At 43.7% G+C, this 22,785-nt stretch overlaps 1 protein-coding gene across 1 annotated transcript in view; it reads left to right on the top strand.

Annotated features, from left to right (window-relative positions):
* SYNE1 (spectrin repeat containing nuclear envelope protein 1) overlaps window positions 1–22,785 on the top strand; it is a 459,183-nt gene that overhangs the window by 245,943 nt on the left and 190,455 nt on the right. Inside the window, exons 63-71 of the mRNA XM_084827854.1 lie at window positions 217–370; window positions 956–1,099; window positions 1,723–1,887; window positions 8,929–9,246; window positions 10,418–10,573; window positions 13,413–13,583; window positions 15,329–15,655; window positions 16,922–17,074; window positions 22,091–22,258. Of these exons, the coding sequence (XP_084683980.1) occupies window positions 217–370; window positions 956–1,099; window positions 1,723–1,887; window positions 8,929–9,246; window positions 10,418–10,573; window positions 13,413–13,583; window positions 15,329–15,655; window positions 16,922–17,074; window positions 22,091–22,258 (1,756 nt within the window). The remainder of the gene's footprint in view (window positions 1–216; window positions 371–955; window positions 1,100–1,722; window positions 1,888–8,928; window positions 9,247–10,417; window positions 10,574–13,412; window positions 13,584–15,328; window positions 15,656–16,921; window positions 17,075–22,090; window positions 22,259–22,785) is intronic.

The raw sequence follows: 22,785 nt of genomic DNA, 5'->3' as shown, positions 1-22,785 counted from the left end.
GAGAACCTAAATCAGGTAAATCAGTCCATATGAGCTTTTTATCATGTCTCTCAGTTTTTCACATCCTATGTTATTTCGATCTCCATATGTAAGACTAAAACTGCACATCATAATGTTATTAGTTCTTTTTTGGATATGCATGATTGAAATATATGAGGTAATTGACAATATTTAAGCGTGTGTGTGTGTGTGTGTGCATATTCTTTTAAATTTCAGCCAGCTGGAAGGTGCACTGTCCAAATGGACAAGTTATCAGGATGATGTTCAACTGTTTACTAGCTGGATGGACAAAGTGGAAGCAATCATGAATGCTTCAGAAAGACAGTGTGCCGAACTTCGGGAAAAAAATTCTTCACTTAGCAAATCTAAGGTTTGTGGAAAGGCCATCCTTACAAAAATTGTAGCAGCATCCACACACGCAACCAGGAATTTTACATTCTACTTTCAGCTATAGCTCCCTCATGACAAAATACAAGTTATTTCTAAACTGTGTCAAACAGTTTTTGTTTAGTGTGGGGGAGTTGCTAGGAGTTGAGAAAAGACAAGACTCCTTTATGTATACTGGCTATGTATGCACATTCAGATCAGAACGTAATTGCTCTTAACTTGTATTTAATTTATAAAATTCAGCTTCTTGATGTTGTTTAATCAACTGCTTCACAATTGTAATATATAATGCAATGATTGCCATTTTTAAGGGTTGCTTCAGACATATTTTTCCTATCTGAAGCTACTGTAGTTCTCAATATGTAATCATAGAGACACTTGCACAATTTCTACACATGAAGATGCATAAAGGTGTGCACAAGGTGTGTGTCCCCCCCCCCATTAAAGTATATCCTCCCCACCCCCATGCTTGGGTCCTGGTCTCTGGTGAACTAAAATACATAACTCTGAGTTCTAATCTGCCTTATTGTATAACTCAGGTTGTTAATTTGCTGTTTGTATTCTACAGTTACTTAAGGAAGAAGTATTTAGTCACAGTACACTGCTGGAGACGATTGAAGTTAAAGGCATGAGCATGACTGAACATTATGTAACTCAGCTTGAACTTCAAGACCTCCGAGAGAGATACCAATTTCTCAAAGACAAGATAATGGTACTGCGTCTCTTAATACTGCTACAAACGTTCTCCTTGTAGGCTTGTTTAGAGAAGGTGTGGAGACAAGTGCTTTTTTTTTGCTTATGAATGTTGGGTTGTATGTAGTCTGACTGATTTTATCTAACCTTCCAGTTATTTTAAGTGGCCCCCCGGTGATGTAATGATCTCCCTGACAAAGCCCACCTGGTGCCAACATTGTTATCTCTTTGGTGCCAGGCAAAGACTTTTCTCTTTTCTCAGGCATTTGGCAGCATACCATGAGTTTAATTAGGTCCTGGATTTGTCTTATGGTCATAGTTGATTGCTTAAAGTTGTTTCAGATATATGTTGTCGACGTATCTACTCTCTGTTTTGTATATTTTTTTAATGGTTTTTAATCTTTGTAAACTGCCCGGAGAGCTTTGGTTATGGGGCGGTATAGAAATGTAATAATAATAAATAATAATACATTTCCTAAATTCAATGCTGTGTTTAATATATTTGTCTCTCAGCTATATCTTCCCTAAGCAACCAGAACACTCTTCCATTTAAGCACCAGTGAAAAGTTAGAGAAATGAAATCCAGACACTGCATGTTTGGTCCTTTTTTCATCAACACTAATGAGATAATTCTAATAATAGGAAACAATAACTAAAGCTGAGGAATTGGTTCATTCGCATCATGAGTACCAAAGAAATCTGAAGGCCTTTGAAGTATGGCTAGAAAAAGAACAGGAGAAACTCAATTGTTTATCACATCTTGAAGGTGATGCAGAGAGACATGAAGCAACACTTCGAGAACTCCAGGTAGAGTTTTTTATATGCTTTCCCCTATTAAGAACTATTTGTAACAAGTTGGTCCTGCAAAAAAAAAAAAAGCTGCAATGTATCCCCCTACTGAAAGACAGAAGTGCACAACCTTTTCAGCTCTGAGTGTCAAATGTAGGGATGTATGAAAGTCACTTACCTTTTCGCAGGGGTGCTTCGCGGTGGGGGGGAGGCGCTTCGCTTCTCCCCCCGAAGTTCAGGCGAGGGGGGGGAGGCGTCCCGCCTCGCCCAGCCGAAATTCAGGCCGGGGAGGAGGCTTCCCACCTCGCCCGGCCGAAATTCAGGCTGGGGAGAAGCGCCCCGTCTCCCCGGCCACGAAAAAAGTGTAAAAAAACCAACAACCCCGTGATAGGCTACGTAATGATTAACGTAGCCTATCACGGCTAGATTTCCAAAGTCAGCCGTGATAGGCTACGTAAATCGTTATGTAGCCTATCACGGGTGACTTTGAAAAAAAAAAAAAAGCGCGAAATCTATTCCTCACCTGCACTGTATATTCATAAGGGATATGATTTAAGTCATACCGGAATGGTTTAGTGGTTTTCCCTACGTTCTTCAATTTAAGCTGAAATTTTGCAACAAGCAGCTCATGATCTGAGCCGCAGTCAGCTCCAGGTCTTGCTTTGACTGACTGTATAGAGCTTCTCCATCTTTGGCTGCAAAGGACATCATCAATCTGATTTCGGTATTGACCATCTGGTGATGTCCATGTGTAGAGTTGCCTCTTGTGCTGTTGGAAAAGAGTGTTTGCTATGATCAAAAACTCGATTAGCCTTTGTCCTGCTTCATTTTGTACACCAAGGCCATGCTTGCCTGTTATCCCGGTGATTTCTTGACTTCCTACTTTAGCATTCCAATCCCCTATGATGAAGAGGACATCTTTTTTTGGTGTTAGTTCTAGAAGGTGTTGTAGGTCTTCATAGAACCGATCAACCTCAGCTTCTTCGGCCTCAGTGGTTGGGGCATAGACTTGAATTACTGTGATGTTGAATGGTTTGCCTTGGATTCGTCCTGATATCATTCTATCGTTTTTAAGATTGTACCCCAGTACTGCTTTTCCCACCCTTTTGTTGACTATGAGTGCTACTCCATTTCTTCTAAGGGATTCTTGCCTACAGTAGTAGATATAATGGTCACTTGAATTAAATTCGCCCATGCTTGTCCATTTTAGTTCGCTGATTCCCAAGATGTCGATGTTCAATCTTGCCATCTCATGTTTGACCACCTCCAGCTTACCTTGATTCATTGATCTGACATTCCAGGTTCTTAAACAATATTGTTCTTTACAGCATCAGATTTTCTTTTCACCACCAGACACATCCACAGCTGAGTGTCCTTTCGGCTTTGGCCCAGCCGCTTCACTCTTTCTGGCGCTACTTGGAAATACCCTCTGCTCTTCCCCAGTAGTATATTGGACACCTTCCGACCTGAGGGGCTCATCTTCCGGCATCATCTCTTTTAGCCTTGTGATACGTTCCATGGGGTTTTCTTGGCAAGAATACTGGAGTGTGTTGCCATTTCCTTCTCCAGTGGACCACATTTTGTCAGAACTCTCTGCCATGACCTGTCCATCTTGGGTGGCCCTGCACAGCATAACTTATGGCTTCACTGAGTTACGCAAGCCCCTTCGCCACAACAAGGCAGTGACCCATAAAGGGGTTCTAAGTAGGGATGGCAGAGAATTCCGCCATGGATCACGGTGAGGCCAAATGCCAGTGCATTCGGCCCCCTGAACTCCGTGGCGGAACGGTCTACCACCCCCCCGTCCCCCCGCGGATCCCCCCCGGGACGAGTCTAACCTGGGGCGGATCTTCCAGGCAGCGGTGGCTGCGGCGGTGGCGGCTGGTCTTCTGACCGGCCGCCGCCACCACCATTTCCACTCTTGTAAAAAAAAGAAAGAAAGAAAGAGGAAGACGTGATAGGCAACGTAAATCTTTACGTAGCCTATCATGGCTGGGTGGGTTAAAAACAAAACAAAACCGCGTACGCAAATGGCAGCAGCTATGGCTGCCGCCACTTGCGTTCCTTATTTTTGCCCTCTTAATCTACGTAAATATTTACGTAGACTATGACGGCGAAAATCAAGGGGAATGCAAATAGCTTAGCGGGCGCTATTTGCGTCCCTTTTTGATTCCCCGTTTTAGCCTACGTAAATTTTACGTATTTATTTATTTACGTAGGCTAAAACGGGGAATCAAAAAGGGACGCAAATAGCGCCCACTACGCTATTTGCGTTCCCCTTGATTTTCGCCATCATAGTCTACGTAAATATTTATGTAGATTAAGAGGGCAAAAATAAGGAACGCAAATGGCAGCGGCCATAGCCGCCGCCATTTGCGTATGCTGTTGTTTGTGGGTTTTTTTACCCAGAGCCCTCCGCGGCTGGAAATCCAGCTGTGGACGGCTCTGGCCTGGCCGGGCCTGGCCAGCTGCTCCACGGAGCTGCCGCGGAGCACAGCCGGCCGCGGAAGATTCCAGGGGGGAGGAACGGAGTGCCTCCCCCCCAGCGAGGATTCTGGGGGGAGAGACAGAACGCCTCCCCCCCACCATCAACATAATCCGCGAACAGGTAAGTGACTTTCGTACATCCCTAGTTCTAAGTCTTACTAGATGTTAAAGAGGGAAAAGAAGAAGAACTAAATGCCTGACTACCATTTTCACTGGCTGCAGTATGTTTACTGACACATCCAGTTTGGTTAAAGTACTCAGTCTTCCTAAGATTACATGGACTTTTTCCTTAGGGATGGTGGAGAATTTCTCCACGAATCTCCGGGAGGTCGAATGCCAACGCATTCGGCCCCCCAAAATTGGTGGGGAAATTCTCCGCCCCCCCCGCCCCCCCCCGGGATGGGATTTACCTCTGTCGAATGTCCCTCTCGGCGGCGGGTCCTGGCGGCGGTTCGGCGGCGGTGGGGGCGGCGGCCGGTCTTCCGACCGGCTGCCACTTCCGCCATTTCCCCGTAAAGTAAAAAAAAAAAAACGTGATAGGCTACGTAACAATTTACGTAGCCTATCACGGCTAGATTTTCAAAGTCAGCCGTGATAAGCTACGTAAAGATTTACGTAGCCTATCATGGCTGACTTTGAAAATCTAGCCGTGATAGGCTACGTAAATCGTTACGTAGCCTATCACGTTTTTTGTGTGTTTTTTCAATTTACCTTTTTTATTTCGCCGCCATCCCGGAGAATTCTTCACCATCCCTATTAGGATCAAGTCAAGGATAGCTTGATAGTTCCTTCCTCCACTTTCTGTAGGAGGAAGTTATCCACAACACAGGTCAGGAATTTTTTGGAGGGGACATGTTTTGCAGTATTTGTCTCCCAACAAATATTGGGGAAATTGAAGTACCCCATTACTACTACATCATGCTTCCTTAAAACATTGGCAGTTTGCTTTTCAAAAGTTTCATCCTTGTCTTCTCCTTAATTGGGTGGCCAGTAATAGACTCTTTCCACCAGGTTCCTTTTATTCTTTGCTCCATTTATTTTAACCCAGATGCTCTCGATGGGGCTACCAAGCACATCCTCCTGTATTTCTGTGCATAGATATGTATTTTTAACATATAGTGCAACTCCACCTCCCTTTCTGTTACTTCTGTTCTTTTTGAACAAGTTATATCCTTCAATTGCTGTATTCCAGTCATGGGAGTCATCCCACTAAGTTTCAGCTACACCTATCAAGTCGTATTTTCCCTCCTGTGTTAAGAGTTCGAGTTTGTTCTGTTTGCTTCCCATACTCTGGGCATTAGTATAAAGACATCGAAGGCCATGTGCTTTATAGTCTGGCTTTCTTCCTACATTTTTTTGAACACTATTATTGGGCGCTATTAGAGCTGTTATCTCCATTGTGGTGCATAAACCTTTGTCCATTGTTACCCCCAGCTTTACGTCTCCCTCCTCTGTAGGATTCAGTTTAAAGCCCACTTGATGAAGTTCTTCATGCTGTGGCCAAACACATTCTTCCCAGCCCTTGTGTGGTGCAACCCATCCCTTTCCAGCAGTCCATCTTCCAAGAAGTATAGCCCGTGGTCCCAGAATCCAAATCTCTCATGTCAGCACCACCTTCTTAGCCAGTCATTCACCCAGAGTATTTTCCTTTCCCTTTCTATCCCTCTTCTAACTACTGGAAGGATGGATGAGAAAACTATCTAGGCCCCAAAGTTCTTGAGTTTCCTTCCCAAAGCTTCAAAATCTGACGTGATTTCTTCATAGCTCCGCTTGGCGGTATGATTTGTTCCCACATGGATGAGAACAAAGAGATACCTGTCAGTGGGCTTTATGAGTGTAGAAAACCCTTCAATCATGTGTCTGATCCTGGGAGACAGCATACCTGGTGAGTCCATGAGTCTTCGTGACATACTTGGGTTTCGATCCCACACAGCAAGGAGTCTCCCACCACTACTACTTTTCCCTTCTTGTTGTAGGCCTTGGTTTCATTGCCTCTGCTTGACTGACCTTCAGCCTCTTGCTTGCTCTTGTGCAGGTTCCCCTGTAATGCTTCCTCTGCAGGCTGTCCTCCAGTCTCATCTTCAAGTATCGGAAAACTAGCAATGTCAGAGAATTCCGCGACGGATCTCGGTGAGCCCGAATGCCAGTGCATTCGGCCCCCCAAAATCCATCGCAGAACAAAGCCCCCGCCCCCCCCAACCCACGAAAGGCGCACAGGACGAAGTCCCCGCTGCCTGCACCCCACAAAAGGCTCGCGAAATGGAGCACTTATCTGCTCCCGTCCGCGCTGCTTTGCGGATGGCGTCCGTCCTGGCCGCCATTCGCTTCCTCCTCTTCAAGCCGTGATAGGCTGCGTAAATACTTACGTAGCCTATCACGGCTAATGCAGGGATGCCATTTGTGTCCCTGCAGAGGCCGTGATAGGCTACGTAAGTATTTACGTAGCCTATCACGGCAGGGGGAAAAACCCCAGCATACGCAAATGGCAGCGGCTACCGCCATTTGCGTACGCTGGGGTATCCCCCCCTGCCATGATAGGCTACGTAAATATTTATGTAGCCTATCACGGCCCAGTACAGGGACACAAATGGCAGCAGCTACGACAGCCGCCATTTGCGTCCCTGCAGGGCTGCCCAGCGGCCAGATGTCTGGCTGCGGGCGGCCGGAGTTGGCTGGCAGCTCCACGGCTTGGCCGCGGAGCGGAGCCGGCCAGGCAGGATTCTGGGGGGAGGGACGGAGCGCCTCCTCCCCACCGCGGATGCCCCTCAGCGGAGTAAGGTAAGGGATTCATACATCCCTACGCAAAACAGTTCCATAGCTCCCCTGTTCTACTGGTGCAGAGTGGCTTCTTCTGATCCTGTCACCCTTTTCCAAGGAGTATCCTCTACTTCATTTTTCCTTGCCTCAGCCTTTTCCTCTTCTGCCTCAGCTTGCTGTTGCTCTTCTAGCTCCTGTACTTTGCTTTGCTGCTGTAGTTCCACCATTCTGTTGAAGAACTCTTCGTCTTCTCTTATTCCCTGGAGGGTTGATCCTCACCACTCCAGTCCTCTTACTTTTTCTTCCAGCAGTGTAATCAACTTGCACTAGTTGCACATGTAGGCCATGTTGATCTGAGGCAAGAAAACAAATATTGCACAGACCTTGCAGGTCACCTCCACTGGAGAGTCTTTTCCTTCCATAGTCTCTATTCCCTTTTTGTTTCTAGCATTCTGATTGTACTGGAATAGCCTGTGCTTTGTCCTCTGTTCACTGGAAGTTAACAACGGAGCCCCACTATAGAAGTGTGTATTACAAGAAAAAGAAATTTAAAAAAATAGTTAGAGACCTCCCCCTTGACCTCCCCTGCCTAGGGGTGTACGAAACCCCGCTTACCTGGCTCCACTGGGTTCCTCTGGGGGGGAGGTGCTCCGTCCCTCCCCCCGGAATCCTCGATGGGGGGGGCGCTCTGTGCCTCCCCCCGGAATCCTGGCCGGCCATTTACGTAAAATAAAAAATTTACGTAGCCTATCACGGCAGGGGGAAAACCCCAGCGTACGCAAATGGCGGTAGCTGCCACCATTTGCGTATGCTGGGGTTTCCCCCCCGCGCCGTGATAGGCTATGTAAATACTTACGTAGCCTATCACGGCCTCCACAGGGACGCAAATGGCATCCCTGCGTTAGCCGTGATAGGCTACGTAAGTATTTACGTAGCCTATCACGGCTGAAGAGGAGCAAGTGAATTGCGGCTGCAGGACGGCTACCATTCGCACAGCAGCGTGGACGGGAGCAGGTAAGTGCTCCGTTTCACATGCCTTTCGTGGGGTGGGGGCAGCGGGCACTTTGTCCCACGCACCTTTCGTGGGTTGGGGGGGCGGGGGCTTCGTTCTGCAACAGTTTTCGGGGGGCCGAATGCACTGGCATTCGGCCTCACCAAGATCCGTCGCAGAATTCTCTGCCATCCCTACTCCTGCCAAACTCCTGTTTGCTTTCCCTGTTCACTTGCTCTGATCGCTTGCTGTCTGGGAGCTTGCTTGCTTGCATACCCCTAGACCAGGTGGGGCAGCTTCCTCTGCTCTGCTCAGTTAGGAGTCCAGAAATGGAATGCAACTCCCCGCCCACACAGCTGCTGAGAGTAATCAAACCACGCCCTTTCAGTCCCAGCTCTCGAGACACACCCAAGAGATTTTTTTAAAAAAAAATTTAACCCATGGGAGAGTGGGTTAACAACATTTTCTTTTTCTTTTATAAATGTATTTACTTATATATACCTTGATTGTCCTCTGAGTATGTAAAAATCACAACTTATTTTTGGTAGCCTTGTTTTGCTTCCAAACCGATAAGCACCCAACCATCTGATTTTGCTATTAGAGGGAATATTGTGTGTGTGTTGGGAATATTATGCATTAGCATATGATACTTTTTCAGTGTAAATTGTTGTTTATGTGCACTTTGAAATTAGTTTAAGCAATCTTAAACATATATCAGGTGACTGCAGTGGGTTTGGAAATAGATGAGTTAAAGCACTCAACTTCCTAATGCATTCCATTATAGAATGAGTGAATGAGTAATGCCAATAATTTTGCATTTTCAGGAATTACAGGTGCGTTGCGCTGAGGGACAGGCATTGCTTAATGCAGCACTCCATGTTAGGGAAGAAGTAATCCCATGGGGTATACCCCAGTTGGAAGACAGAGTACTAGAATCTGTACGTCAAGACTGGACAATCTATCAGCACAAGCTTTCTGAGGTCAGGACACAATTAAACATCACCTTAAGCAGACTGAGGCTGATGGAGAACAAATTTTTGAAGGTGGATGGCTGGCTCAAAACTCTGGAGGAGAAAGTTAATATCAGGACTGGCCGGCAGTCTGACAGAGCCACAAAGGATATGCAGCTACAACAAATGAAGGTGAGGAAGTTATATAATGATGAGTATTTGTAGTGGGCTAAAGTACATATATTTAAAATTACTGTTTATCATCGGCTTATTTGCACAAGCCCAATCAGTGACCTTGCCAACTAATTTATTCCAGGCACTGACCACTGAGAAGTAATTCATACATCAGATGGGTATTCTTTTCAACTTGGGCCGACTTTTTTGTGTTCCTCGGCTAAATGTAACAGCTATTATGAAAATACTTTCACTATGAACACAGGTCACCAGTACTCCTGCAATACATGACGTTTATATCTTTCTCATGTGGACCATTATAGAAATAGCAGCAAAATATCTCTCCCATGAGCTAATACAGGAGAAACAAACTAGCCTAGAATGTATCATTGAAACCTCACTGATGTGTGAATGGATAATTGGTTACAAACAAATATGATATTGCAGACAAAAAACACACCCACAAATGATTGCATGTCTCCATTTGTAGAATGTTAATTTGAATTAGTTTTTACGATTATGCTTAATTCCTTCCAGGTTCTTTTTATTAAATAAAAAGACCATAGTTTAAATATTCTATATTCAAAATTATTTGTTTTATGAAGAGAGAGGATGTTTCCAATCTTCTGTTTTTATTTCAAGAGTCCCTGAGGACTTTTTTTCTGTCTAAACATGCATAGGATTGCACCCTAAGGGCGCAATTCTATCCAGATAGGTGGCCACCTCCGAACTCGGAGGCCTATCCAAAGCAGGGCAGGAGAAGCATGGAGGGGATTCCATCCACGCTTCTCCTGCCCTGCATTTTCAGCTAGACAGCCGATTGCAGCTGTCTAGCTGCAGGAGGGCAGAGAGGGGGAAGAGGCTGCTGTACGACACATTGGATGTGTTGTACAGGCATTTCCGCCCACCCCGGAACACCCCCAGACATGCCCCTTTTTGGCCGCTCCACACTCCTCTTGCGAGTGCAGAGGATGGGGCTGTTCCATGCTGCCTCCAAGGCAGCATGGAAGTGGGGTTGGGTCAATTCTCCAGGAACGGACCTTGTAGTATGGGCTCTGAGGTCAGTTCCTGGAAAACAACATATCCTATGGCCATCTAGCCGATGTCTAGCGGCCATAGGATTGCTTCCTCCACCACATTTATGTCACTGTTACAATGTTATAAGAATGATGCTATTCCTTTGTCTCAGAAATGGCATGAAGAATTAACAGTCTATAAAGATGAAGTAGAAGAAGTTGGACTATTGGCCCAGCAAATCCTGGAGGAGAGTCATACTTCTAGCAGAATGGGAAGACAAGCTACTCAGCTTGCTTCTCGCTACCAAGCTCTTATACTTCATGTACTGGTGAGTAAATAAGTTTTTTAAGCCATCATGCAATGTTAATGGAAAAGGAATATGTTTTTTTCATCAGCACAAAATAGTACACAGATATACAGTCAGTGGTGTAGTGGAGTCAGGACTCTGAAGGATGTTGCGCTGGCACTTTTTTATGAACAGGGATGCTGACATTATCTGTCATCCACCTCAGAATTCATTGTTCCCTCTGAGCTTAGTAGCTGGCACAGAAAATGAATTTTCTCAGCAACAATATATAGTTGTGAGCTGTCGCTGTTGTAATGCAAAGTATTTTTGAGTGGCTTGGTCTTGAATGGGCGATTAAGGCCAATAGCATTGTAAAAGACATGCTCCTGGTAGCGATGAAATGACTAGAACCTATGTGTTGATATGGATCATCACAACTGTCTGCATTTTTGGACTCCCTTTGGGGGCTGTGGCTGTAAGGACTGACATGATGAGGGCTGCACTTCCAAAATTTACCACTACACTGCTGTTCTCGGCACAATCGTGGGTTATATGAGTACACCAATCCATTTAATTTTAAAACTGCCATGACTTTTAATGGCATGCTAATTCTGCACTATCTACAGAGCAATATCAATGAACTGTAGAATATATATGCAATTATATGATGTTGTTTTCATTTTGTTTCAGTCATTAAGGGCCCAGTCCTGTGGCTGCTAGACAGCGGCTAGACAGCCATAGGATTTTTGGTTTCCAGGAACCAATCTCAGAACCCATGCTCTGAGGTTGGTTCCCAGAAAATCGCCTCCCCGCCCCTTCCCCCACCCCCTTGTAGGTGGCATGGATTCTCCCCAGGCTTCATGCTCAGATGAGCAGTGCTGAGCAGGGCAAAAGGGTGCATACCCAGGAGCGGGGAGCGCAGAAGTGCTGGTACAATGCTTCCTATGCGTCGTCCAGCCTCTCCCACACACGCTCCAAAGTCCTGTGGCTAGACAGCTGAAATCAGCCTAGCTGCAAATGCAGGGCAGCTGGAGCATGGAGGAGAAGATCCCCTCCTCGCTCCACCTGCCTAGCATTGGATAGAAGGTCGCCTATCCTGATAGGATTGCTCCCTAAATCTATGGGTAGTGTCATTCATTTTTTTCCCAACAGTTGTCAAACAATTTTGTCTTAAAAATTAGAAAATTAGATGAGGATTGGTTCCTTTTGAAAAGCATATTCAGCATAGGTTACCAGGATGAAATGGGCACATGCCTTAATTTTCTGTATTTAGTAGGGATGGGAGCAAAATGTGTTTGATTCACATGTTCATGCAAGCTAACCTAATTCACACTTTCCAAACTAACATGTGCACTGGAACCCAATTATTCTTTGGCTTTCCTCTTCTCCAAATTTTGTGATGCAGTTCTCTGATAAAAAAATGCAGACTCTAGGGAAACTTGCATATAAAAGGGCATATATTCAGGGAAAGTGCTTGGGAAAAAAATGCTTATAGTAAGGGAAATTGTATAGAAAATGTATATGAACTTTCATGTGGATTTTTTTTGAAATTGCAAACTGATGCAGAAATGGGATGGAATTACCTTGTGCTTGAAAAATATGAATGTATAAACTGTTACAGACAGGTTCATCCATCCCTTGTAATTGGACATAAAATTGTTATGCCAACTAGAAGAAGGGTTCAAAGGAAGAGGAGGGAAGGCAGGAGAGAAAGGCTTTGCCTTAAGATAAGGAGAAGGGGATATAGGAATAGGGGGCTAGGCCCCTAGATGTTTCTCAGCTTCTTCCCCAATGTCACCACCCTTCTTGATGTTCACTGTGTCTGTGCAGTCATCAGATTTAGAGCAAGTAAATCCTTTTTCTACCATTGGACTCTGGCCAGGATTCTTTCATCAGATACTCTTTTCAAGGCAGGTACACGTGACACGTCCACAAGGATGATACGAAAAACTAGGGATGAAAGGATATTCCCCGCTGCAGTCTTTTCTTTGACCATGAATCCACTCTTCCCAACGTTCTGTTTCTCCTGAATTCCAGTTTAATTAGAACATACTTCCAGAATAGGAACAATGACAGAACTTTCAGTTCCTTCACTATATTTGTGCCCCCGCACCACCATATTACCAAATGAATATGTGTACATTTCCTGCAAAAAAAGCAACCTTGATAAAATTGTACCAATATTCTATTTGCATGGTGTTTTACTAATGAACACATGCACTCCTGCATATTGGTAAACCACCACACAAAAGGATTCTTGATACAATGGTCAATACCATCACATGATGTTTTTGCAATGTTTCATCAATATACACATGAACATCAATAATGTAGACATGAAATCTACAATGAACTGTGCATGCATACTGCTCTGTACAATAGGTTTAGAAATACCTGTGATAAGGATCACCGTCACACTGCCAAGGGACCGTCCCTGGAGGCTGCATTGTGTGTGTGTGTGTGTGTGTGTGTGTGTGTGCATAGGGTTTCCCAGATCATACATCCACACAAAACTAGGCAGGTGTGCAATGTCCAGGGCAATGCCAGCAGAATGGCCCCACTAGCCTACCATGGAGCCCCCTTCATGCATATAAGTGCAAATGAAATTGACCACAGAAACAAAACAAAAAATAAAGTGCTGTTTTACTATAGGCACTGGTTGTATTTTTCATGACCTTCCACAGGTGCTTGAAGTAGACTAAGAAGTTATTTATGTTGGTATGTTGCAAGAATGATCTAGAATGATTTTTAAATAAAAAAATAAGTGCATCTCACCCTTATCTGTGTTTTATGTATAAGCATAGTATTTTGTATATTAGAGATGCAGATATCAAGAATTGGATCAATAGCCAGTCTCACTCCTATATCAATTTTCTTGCAGGAGCAAATAAAATTCCTTGAAGAAGAAATTCAAAGTATGGAGGAATCTGAACTGGCTTTCAGTGCTTACAAAGAGTGGTTTGGAGCTACTCTCAGGAAATTCAAAAATGTGGTGACAAAGTTTGATGTAGTAGATAAAACAGCAATGGAGAAAAAAATGCGGAAACTTGAGGTATAGCATTTGTCATTGTATATCTCTTTGGGCAATTAAAATAGATACCAATGTATATATACATGGGCATAACACTAACACCCCTGAAATTAATGTTGCAAATAATAAATGAAACATCACAAATGATTTAGAACACTATTGAGCAGAGGATTCCAAACTTCCTGTTCTTAAAAAATCATTTCTACCTTGATTTGTCTGCTAAGGAACATTGTGTGCATCTGCTGTGACATCTCTGTAAAGTGCAAGGAATTTGAGGTCACTAGAGTGCAATCAGTTCAAGATGTGCATCGGTCACGTTTGTTTGCCCTTGAAGCCAATACGTTCCTGCAGCTGTGCATTTGAAATGACCAACAAAGCCTAGAGAAGCTTCTGAAAAACTCAGAGATTCTTAGAACACAATTTGAAAGCCAATGTAAAAGAAGGTGAAAGTTTTAGCAACAGGATGTTTATATAATTTGAGGTTCTCAGTATAAGTTTTCTTGATATGCTTGTGAAAGTTAAGAGAGGAAAATGTAATGTGGGCTGGATTTCAGGATCAGTGGATTTACATTCAGTCATTGTTCCATGTGTTTGCCCTTCCCCACATTCTACTCTCAGCCTGCTGCAATGCAGCAGGGTGAAGTGACCTGCTTTGGATGGCGCCATAAGCGGGGAAAATTTATGAAGGCAGGAACTGGTCTCAGAATGGTACAACAGGACTTCTTAAATTGTTGACCTTAGCAGGTGGGGAGGCGGAATTGGATTCCACTTTGAACAGCAAAATGTCTTCCACTTTCTTGTTTAATCTGAAGAATTTCTAAAATTAGTTTTGGAATCACAGCTTACCATAGCTTCCAGTTTGCATCTTTCCCCGCTTCTTCTTTACGGGTTATCAAACCAGCACAAATGGGCATCAACTCAATCAGTGCAAAAGTGGATGTTGATGTGTGCACTGACTAAATCGGGGTAGGCAACTTGTGGCCCTCCAGATATTTGGGCCTACAACTCCCATAAGCCCTAACCAGCATAGCCAATGGTGAGGGATGATAAGAATTGTAAACCAAAACATCTGGAGGCCCACAAGTTGCCTGGCCCTGGGTTAAATCCTGTGCAATGTTACCAAGATACCTTGTTGCTCTGTAATTTAATCAATGTGTTTATGTGTTGGTCTATATCAGCAGTCTCTAAGAAAAAGTGGGGAAATGGTGGCTTCTTGTATCATTTCCACTGCAGAAACAAAACCATGTAATTCACAGCACCCAGTTCTGGGGGAGAATTCAGCTGCGGCGAATTTCATAAGTATCCTTAATCTCATCTTTTACTGGATGATCATATCAGTTTAATAAACTGAGATATGAACAAGCCTTTTTCCTGTGCACACAGCCCCATCAGTCCTCGCTTCACAGTGTGAGCAATCCAGCCAGAAAGTCCCTGATTAACCATAGTCTTCTATTTCATCTGAACTTGAAAACTATGGTTACCAACTTGAGAACAAGCCTGGATATTAAACCAACTTCAAATGTTGGTTTAACATCCTGTCCTATTCTAAAGCTGGTATCCATCGTTTCCTGGTTCATGTGGTTAATTAGAGTGGGGCGAAGGGGCTTAATGTATGGGCAAAAGGCTTGTTGATATCTTTCCTTAACAAGCCAAGATGTCACAGTCTGAACCAAGTTTCTAGCAGCAGAAATATAGCTCAATGCACACAAGAGATTTACTGTTAGACTCCACTCAGATTATATACTGTTCACATTTTCTGTTCACAGGATCTCATGAGTGACATGGATGTTGGTCACAATTTGCTGAAATCTGCCCGTGAGAAGGGAGAGAGAGCTATTAAATATATGAAGGGAAATGAAGCTGAACAGTTAAAAAAAGAGATTAGTGATTGTGTGGAACAGCTTGATGACATGACCTGCTCTATCAGGAAAGAACACACAACCTTAGAGAAGTGTCTCCACTTAACAAAGGAATTCTTAGATAAGTACAAAGTACAGACTCAGTGGCTGTCAGAGTATCAGATCATAGTGCATGATACAGTGGATCCAAAAATGGAATTATATGAGAAAAAGGCACAGTTATCGAAATATAAGGTAAAGAGATTATTATGTGCTACAAAATCAGTGAATTGTTAATCTGGAAAACATGCAATAAAATCTTTTACACAGGGATCTGACATATCTACTTTGAAAGCCTAGACCGGCATATATGCACACTGACACCTGTTTGCTAAATATTCATTCCTAAATCTCATGTGAGAATTTATATATAAATATATAAGGCAGGCTTGCACATGTTTAGACATCCTCTCCCCAAGCTGAACACAGCACCAGCTATGCAGTGTTTCCTAACAGATGCCTGACAGCTCCCTTGTTTTTGTAGTCCTGGTCAAGCAGACAGGAAATTTATTGAGTCCATATGACAAATGGCTGCTTATCTGTACTCAGGTTGGGGGTTACAAGTTGCATCATCCTAAGGCCTTTACCATTTACAGTAAAAGTCAGTGAGCTCTTTCTGATTAATATTCAAATTGTGAATGAGAATAATTTTCTAGGTCCTTTTCCTAAGAGGTGGGTGATAAGCCAAATATTATCCTGTTTGCTTTTTTAACCCTGTTGTATAAAATTAAACATGTCACCAGATATATATGAACTGTTAGATGCTTTCTTTACTTTTAAAAACACTAGAAGAATAACAGCATCATTCTCAAAGGAAAGATCAGCATCTAACAGGGCGCTTAGACCCCCAACTGATCCTTTTCTGCCCCCCGATTCCAATGCAGAAGTCGTGGGTCCTGCCGAATGTGTTGCACAAGTGGGACCTGCTGCTTATGCAAGGGAGATTTGGCACTTACTAGGGGAGCGCTGAAATGGGTGAAAACGCTCGTTTCTGCAAAGATCCCTTATGTGAGCTCTGCTGACCTGCCTCCTTCCAGAAATGAACATTTCCACTTGTTTTAGGTTGTCCCGGAAACACTAACTTGCCATTGCAAAAGCAGCGGGGGCTGCTTGTGCAACGCTGTTGGTAGGGCAGAAGGGAATCAGTGGGGGCAAAAGCATCCTGCTAGATTCTGCTCAAAGATAACGGTTGTGTGAAAGTGGATGACGTTTCTCTTATTCTCTGAAAACCTGGAGACTTTCTTAGCTGAGTCTAACTCACACCAGATTTGACCTCCTTTGAAAGATTCCTAGGAGGGAATACTTCAGCAGAGACTGTATTTACCATATTCATTCAAACAGCTGCACTTGTTAAGGATGACATCAACTTTTCTCAACACAATGATCCTCTATGTGCTACGTACATGTTATTACTTTGTATGTTCATTTCAAAACTTTGTTTAAATGTATTTCTCATTTTAGTCAATTCAGCAGACTGTGCTGTTGCATGAACCTTCAATCAAATCTGTGACAGAAAAAGGACAATGCCTCCTTGAACTGGTGCGTGATTCTAATTTAGCAGAGAACATTCAGAAACTTCAAACTGAATACCAGGAGCTCTGCAATACAGCAAAGGTAAACTACATCGTTCTTTATAAATATGTTGTTACACCTTAAGATGGCAATAGTTGTTGCTACAGGTGAATTTAGACTTGCAACATGGGCTGCCTACAGTAAGTTTAAATATACATGACATTTAATGAGACAGGATTATTTTCTTGCTTTGTGAACCACTTACACCAGTGAAATTTTACTGAATTAATAGTGCAGTTCTGTGATGAGAGAAAGTTCTGCAGATCACCTCCTTTACAGTGAGATGGTTCACTCATCCCTGGCAATTTCTGGGTTGCTTTGCTTGCCCAGGGATGAAGAAAGCAACAAGTGCACTGCCTCCTGCATGCTTACCGTTTCCGCCTTTAATTGATAGCCGAGGAATGCCCCAACAACAAACCATGGGCAATTATTGGGTTAACTCTTGGTTGTTTAACCCCTAAACAACCCAGAGTTTCTGGGTACACACACCACAAAACAACCCAGGTATGGGACATTCCTGGGTTGTTACTTTGAAGCAGAAATGATGAGTGCACGGGAAACAGCACACTCATCGCTTTGCTTGTCCTCGGCATTGCCTGGATTAAACAACCGAGGAACTGCAGTGTGACATGGGAACGGGGCCACTGGCAATTTACAAGCACTTTATCAGTTTAAAGCATCCACAGTGCAATCCACAGTGTGATCCCTTTGGGAACTGCAAATTGCACATTACAGTATCTCCTTTAAATCACAAAGCAGTTGTAAACTACTGCTTTAAAAGAGATGATCCAAAGCACAATCCACATCATGATCCTTCCCTATATCTCCTCAGTTTGCACATTGTTTTTGCCTGCCTAGAGAGGTAATGCAGTCCTGATTGGTTAGGATCATACAACTGAGGAGTCCAAGAAACATTGCCCTCAATATAGTTACATTTGCCTTTTGTGATGACTATGTGGTCCCTGATGGACTGCAGTCAATCCAGGAAGTTAAGAGAAAATGGGCCTGAGGAAACAAGGCCTGTGAACAGTGCTGAAAAAGCCAGAAATGTTTTCCTCATATGTGGAGAACCTGGTCTTAGGGTGAGGGCCTGTACACTAGGGCAATCCACCCCATCACCAAATGTGACAGATCATCCCTCACCACTGGGAAATCTCTCCCTTCACTTCCGCTGCCACCATAAAGCTACACCCCTTTCTTTAAAATACACCTTTTCCCCTAAGGTAGCTGGTCATTAGGTGTGAGACAAATCAGATCAGAGGTACCAGGAAAGAAAAAGAAGATGTAGTGTTTTATTAACAAGAAAGCTTCTTATTTAAAAATGTTTTTACTACTTTTAAACAGTTCCTTTTACCACCAACCAGCTGTTTGTTGTTGTTGTTGTTGTTGTTGTTGTTCAGTAGTGTCCGACTCTTCGTGACCCCATGGACCATAGCACGCCAGGCCTTCCTGTCCTGCGCTCTCTCCCGGAGTGTGCTCAAGTTCATATTCATGGCATCCGTGATGCTATCTAGCCACCTCATCCTCTGCCGTCCCCTTCTCCTTTTGCCTTCAGTCTTTCCCAGCATCAGGGTCTTTCCCAGAGAGTTTTCTCTTCTCATTAGGTGGCCAAAATATTTGAGCTTCAGCTTCAGTATCTGTCCTTCCAATGAGCACTCAGGGTTGATTTCCTTTAGGGTGGACTGATTTGACCTCCTTGCAGTCCAGGGGACTCGTAAGAGTCTTCTCCAGCACCACAGTTCGAAAGCATCAATTCTTCGGCGCTCAGCCTTCCTTATAGTCCAGCTCTCACAGCCATACATTACTACTGGGAAAACCATAGCTTTGATTATACGAACCTTTGTCGGCAAGGTGATGTCTCTGCTTCTTACTATGCTGTCTAGGTTGGCCATAGCTTTCCTCCCAAGGAGCAAGCGTCTTTTAATTTCATGGCTACAGTCACCGTCTGCGGTAATCTTGGAGCCCAAGAAAGTAAAATCTGACACTGCTTCCATTTCTTCCCCTTCTATATGCCAGGAAGTGATGGGGCCAGATGCCATGATCTTCGTTTTTTTAATGTTGAGTTTCAAACCAGCTTTTGCACTATCCTCTTTCACCCTCAACAAGAGGCTCTTGAGATCCTCTTCGCTTTCTGCCATTAGGGTGGTATCGTCTGCATATCAGAGGTTGTTGATAATTCTCCCAGCAATCTTAATTCCGACCTGTGATTCATCCAACCCGGCATTTCTCATGATGTACTCTGCATATAAGTTAAATAAGCAGGGTGACAATATGCAGCCTTGTCGTACTCCTTTCCCAATTTGGAACCAATCGGTTGTTCCATGTCTGGTTCTTACTGTTGCTTCTTGACCCGCATACAGGTTTCTCAGGAGACAGGTAAGGTGGTCTGATACTCCCATCACTTTCAGAATTTGCCACAGTTTGTTGTGATCCACACAATCAAAGGCTTTAGCGTAGTCAATGAAGCAGGAATAGACGTTTTTCTGGAATTCTCTTGCTTTCTCCATGATGCAGCGAATGTTGGCGATTTGATCTCTAGTTCCTCTGCCTCTTCGAAACCCAGCTTGTACTTCCGGTAGTTCTCGGATCGCATACTGCTGAAGCCTAGCTTGTAGGATTTGGAGCATCACCTTGCTGGCATGTGAAATGAGCGCAATTGTGCGGTAGTTTGAACACTCTTTGGCGTTGCCCTTCTTTGGAATTGGAATGTAAACTGACCTTTTCCAGTCTTGCGGCCATTGTTGAGTGTTCCAAATTTGTTGGCATATTGAATGCAGCACTTTAACAGCATCATCTTTTAGGATTTTAAATAGCTCAGCTGGAAGACTGTCATCTCTGCTAGCTTTATTGTTACTAATGCTTCCTAAGGCCCACTTGACTTCACTTTCTAGGATGTCCGGCTCAAGTTCAGTGACCACACTATCATGGCTATCAGGGACATTCAGATCTTTCCTGTATAGTTCTTCTGTGTATTCTTGCCACCTCTTCTTAATCTCATCTGCTTCTGTTAGGTCCCTGCCTTCTTTGTCCTTGATAATGCCCGTCTTTGCACAAAACGTTCCCTTGAGATCTCCAATTTTCTTGAAGAGATCTCTAGTCTTTCCCATTCTGTTGTTTTCCTCGATTTCTTTGCATTGTTCATTTAAGAAGGCCTTCTTGTCTCTCCTTGCTATTTTCTGGAACTCTGCATTCAGTTGGATATATCTTCCCCTTTGTCCCGTGCTTTTCGTTTCCCTTCTTTCCTCAGCTACTTGTAAAGCCTCATCAGACAGCCACTTGGCTTTCTTGCATTTCTTTTTCTTTGGGATGGATTGAGTTGCTGCCTCCTGAACAATGTTACGGACCTCCATCCATAGTTCCTCAGGCACTCTGTCTATCAGGTCTAATCCCTGAAATCTATTCCTCACCTCCACTGTGTATTCATCAGGGATATGATTTAGGTCATACCTGAATGGTTTAGTGGTTTTCCCTACATTCTTCAATTTAAGCCGAAATTTTGCAAGAAGCCGCTCATGATCTGAGCCACAGTCAGCTCCAGGTCTTGTTTTGACTGACTGTATAGAGCTTCTCCATCTTTGGCTGCAAAGGACATCATCAATCTGATTTCGATATTGACCATCTGGTGATGTCCATGTGTAGAGTCGCCTCTTGTGCTGTTGGAAAAGAGTGTTTGCTATGATCAGCGTGTTCTCTTGGCAAAACTCGATTAGCCTTTGTCCTGCTTCATTTTGTACAACAAGGCCATGCTTGCCTGTGATCCCGGTGATTTCTTGACTTCCTACTTTAGCATTCCAATCCCCTATGATGAAGAGGACATCTTTTTTTGGTGTTAGTTCTAGAAGGTGTTGTAGGTCTTCATAGAACCGATCAACCTCAGCTTCTTCGGCCTCAGTGGTTGGGGCATAGACTTGAATTACTGTGATATTGAATGGTTTGCCTTGGATTCGTACTGAGATCATTCTATCGTTTTTAAGATTGTACCCCAGTACTGCTTTTCCCACCCTTTTGTTGACTATGAGTGCTACTCCATTTCTTCTAAGGGATTCTTGCCCACAATAGTAGATACGATGGTCACCTGAATTAAATTCGCCCATGCCTGCCTGTCCATTTTAGTTCGCTGATTCCCAAGATGTCAATGTTCAATCTTGCCATCTCACGTTTGACCACCTCCAGCTTACCTTGATTCATTGATCTGACATTCCAGGTTCCTAAACAACATTGTTCTTTACAGCATCGGATTTTCTTTTCACCACCAGACACATCCACAGCTGAGTGTCCTTTCGGCTTTGGCCCAGCCGCTTCACTCTTTCTGGCGCTACTTGGAAATACCCTCTGCTCTTCCCCAGTAGTATATTGGACACCTTCCGACCTGAGGGGCTCATCTTCCGGCGTCATCTCTTTTAGCCTTGTGTTACGTTCCATGGGGTTTTCTTGGCAAGAATACTGGAATGGGTTGCCATTTCCTTCTGCAGTGGACCACATTTTGTCAGAACTCTCTGCCATGACCTGTCCATCTTGGGTGGCCCTGCACGGCATAGCTTATGGCTTCACTGAGTTACACAAGCCCCTTCGCCACAACAAGGCAGTGATCCAGCTGTTAGTAGCCCCTTAACCAACCTTAAATGACTCCCCTATCAAGCTCCACCCCAGTTAACTCACAGGCCTAACAATAAGGGCTTGAAAGGCAGTCTTCTCTCTGGTCAGGTTTGATTTCCACTTGGAACCATCAAGGCTGATCACCAGGCTTCCCCTGGTAAAGAGAAAAGGAGAGAATTTGGGATGGGGGTAACAATGCCTGTGAACAGTGCTGAAAAAGCAGAAACATCCCCCCACACCAGAACCATTGCAGCCCATTCAAAAACACTTTGGCACAGCACTAATGATAGACACATTCTGAAAACAAAATATGAGCACTAAGCTGATGTGTTTTCATTTGGCACATTTTGATGAAGGAGACATAAAAAGGTGTCCATATCTTTGCTCCTCTTAATGGTATTTTGAGATTGTTCTCATTTGAAAGTCTTTAAAAAGTGACTACTAGTTTCTGTGAACACACAGGCACATGTTGCAATCTTGGAGGTGAAAGTAAAACAGCATGAAGAGTATCACAGTGACTTGCAAGACGTGGAAAAGTGGTTGTTGCAGATGTCCAGCAGGCTCGTTACTCCTGACCTTATGGAGAACAGTAGTCTAGAAGTTGTAACACAACATTTAGCCAATCACAAGGTACGTTTCAATGAGTATAAACATTCTACTCATCCTTAAGTAGAAGGAATGGTTCTGATAGTTCTATATTTCCTTGCTAAAACTGTGTTTTAATACTAGTAATCTTGTTTCCTTCCTTTGAAAAAGCTTTTTTCCCCATATACATGGAATTTTTGAGAAGGAAAGTATCTTCAACCTGTGTAGAATTAATAATATTTTGACATGGTCATACTTAGTGGTACTTGAAAACCACAATGCAAAGGTTGGTGAAATACCTTTTAAAAAAGAACCGCTTCCCCTAGTTTTGGAGACTGCTGCTTCCATTTTTGGAAATTCCCACATTTTGTAACTTTGTAATGAAAGTCTGAAGGACAGCAATGTTATAAAATATAAATCCCGATCATGAAGATTTCTGAATTGCATGGAAGCCTACACATGTAGAACTATACACGCAAAGGCCTCCCTGCTGCAGGCCTTCACGTTGTATGCGTGGACACCTATGAGTGGGGCTATGATATGACGTTAGGGTGCAGGACTACTTCACGTGG

Source organism: Heloderma suspectum, chromosome 1 (assembly GCF_057233095.1).
Source record: "Heloderma suspectum isolate Gila_16-S chromosome 1, 16-S_ref, whole genome shotgun sequence".
Lineage (NCBI taxonomy): Eukaryota > Metazoa > Chordata > Lepidosauria > Squamata > Helodermatidae > Heloderma > Heloderma suspectum.
The sequence above is the reverse complement of the archived record's forward strand: the minus strand, read 5'-3'. Positions and strand labels throughout refer to the sequence as shown.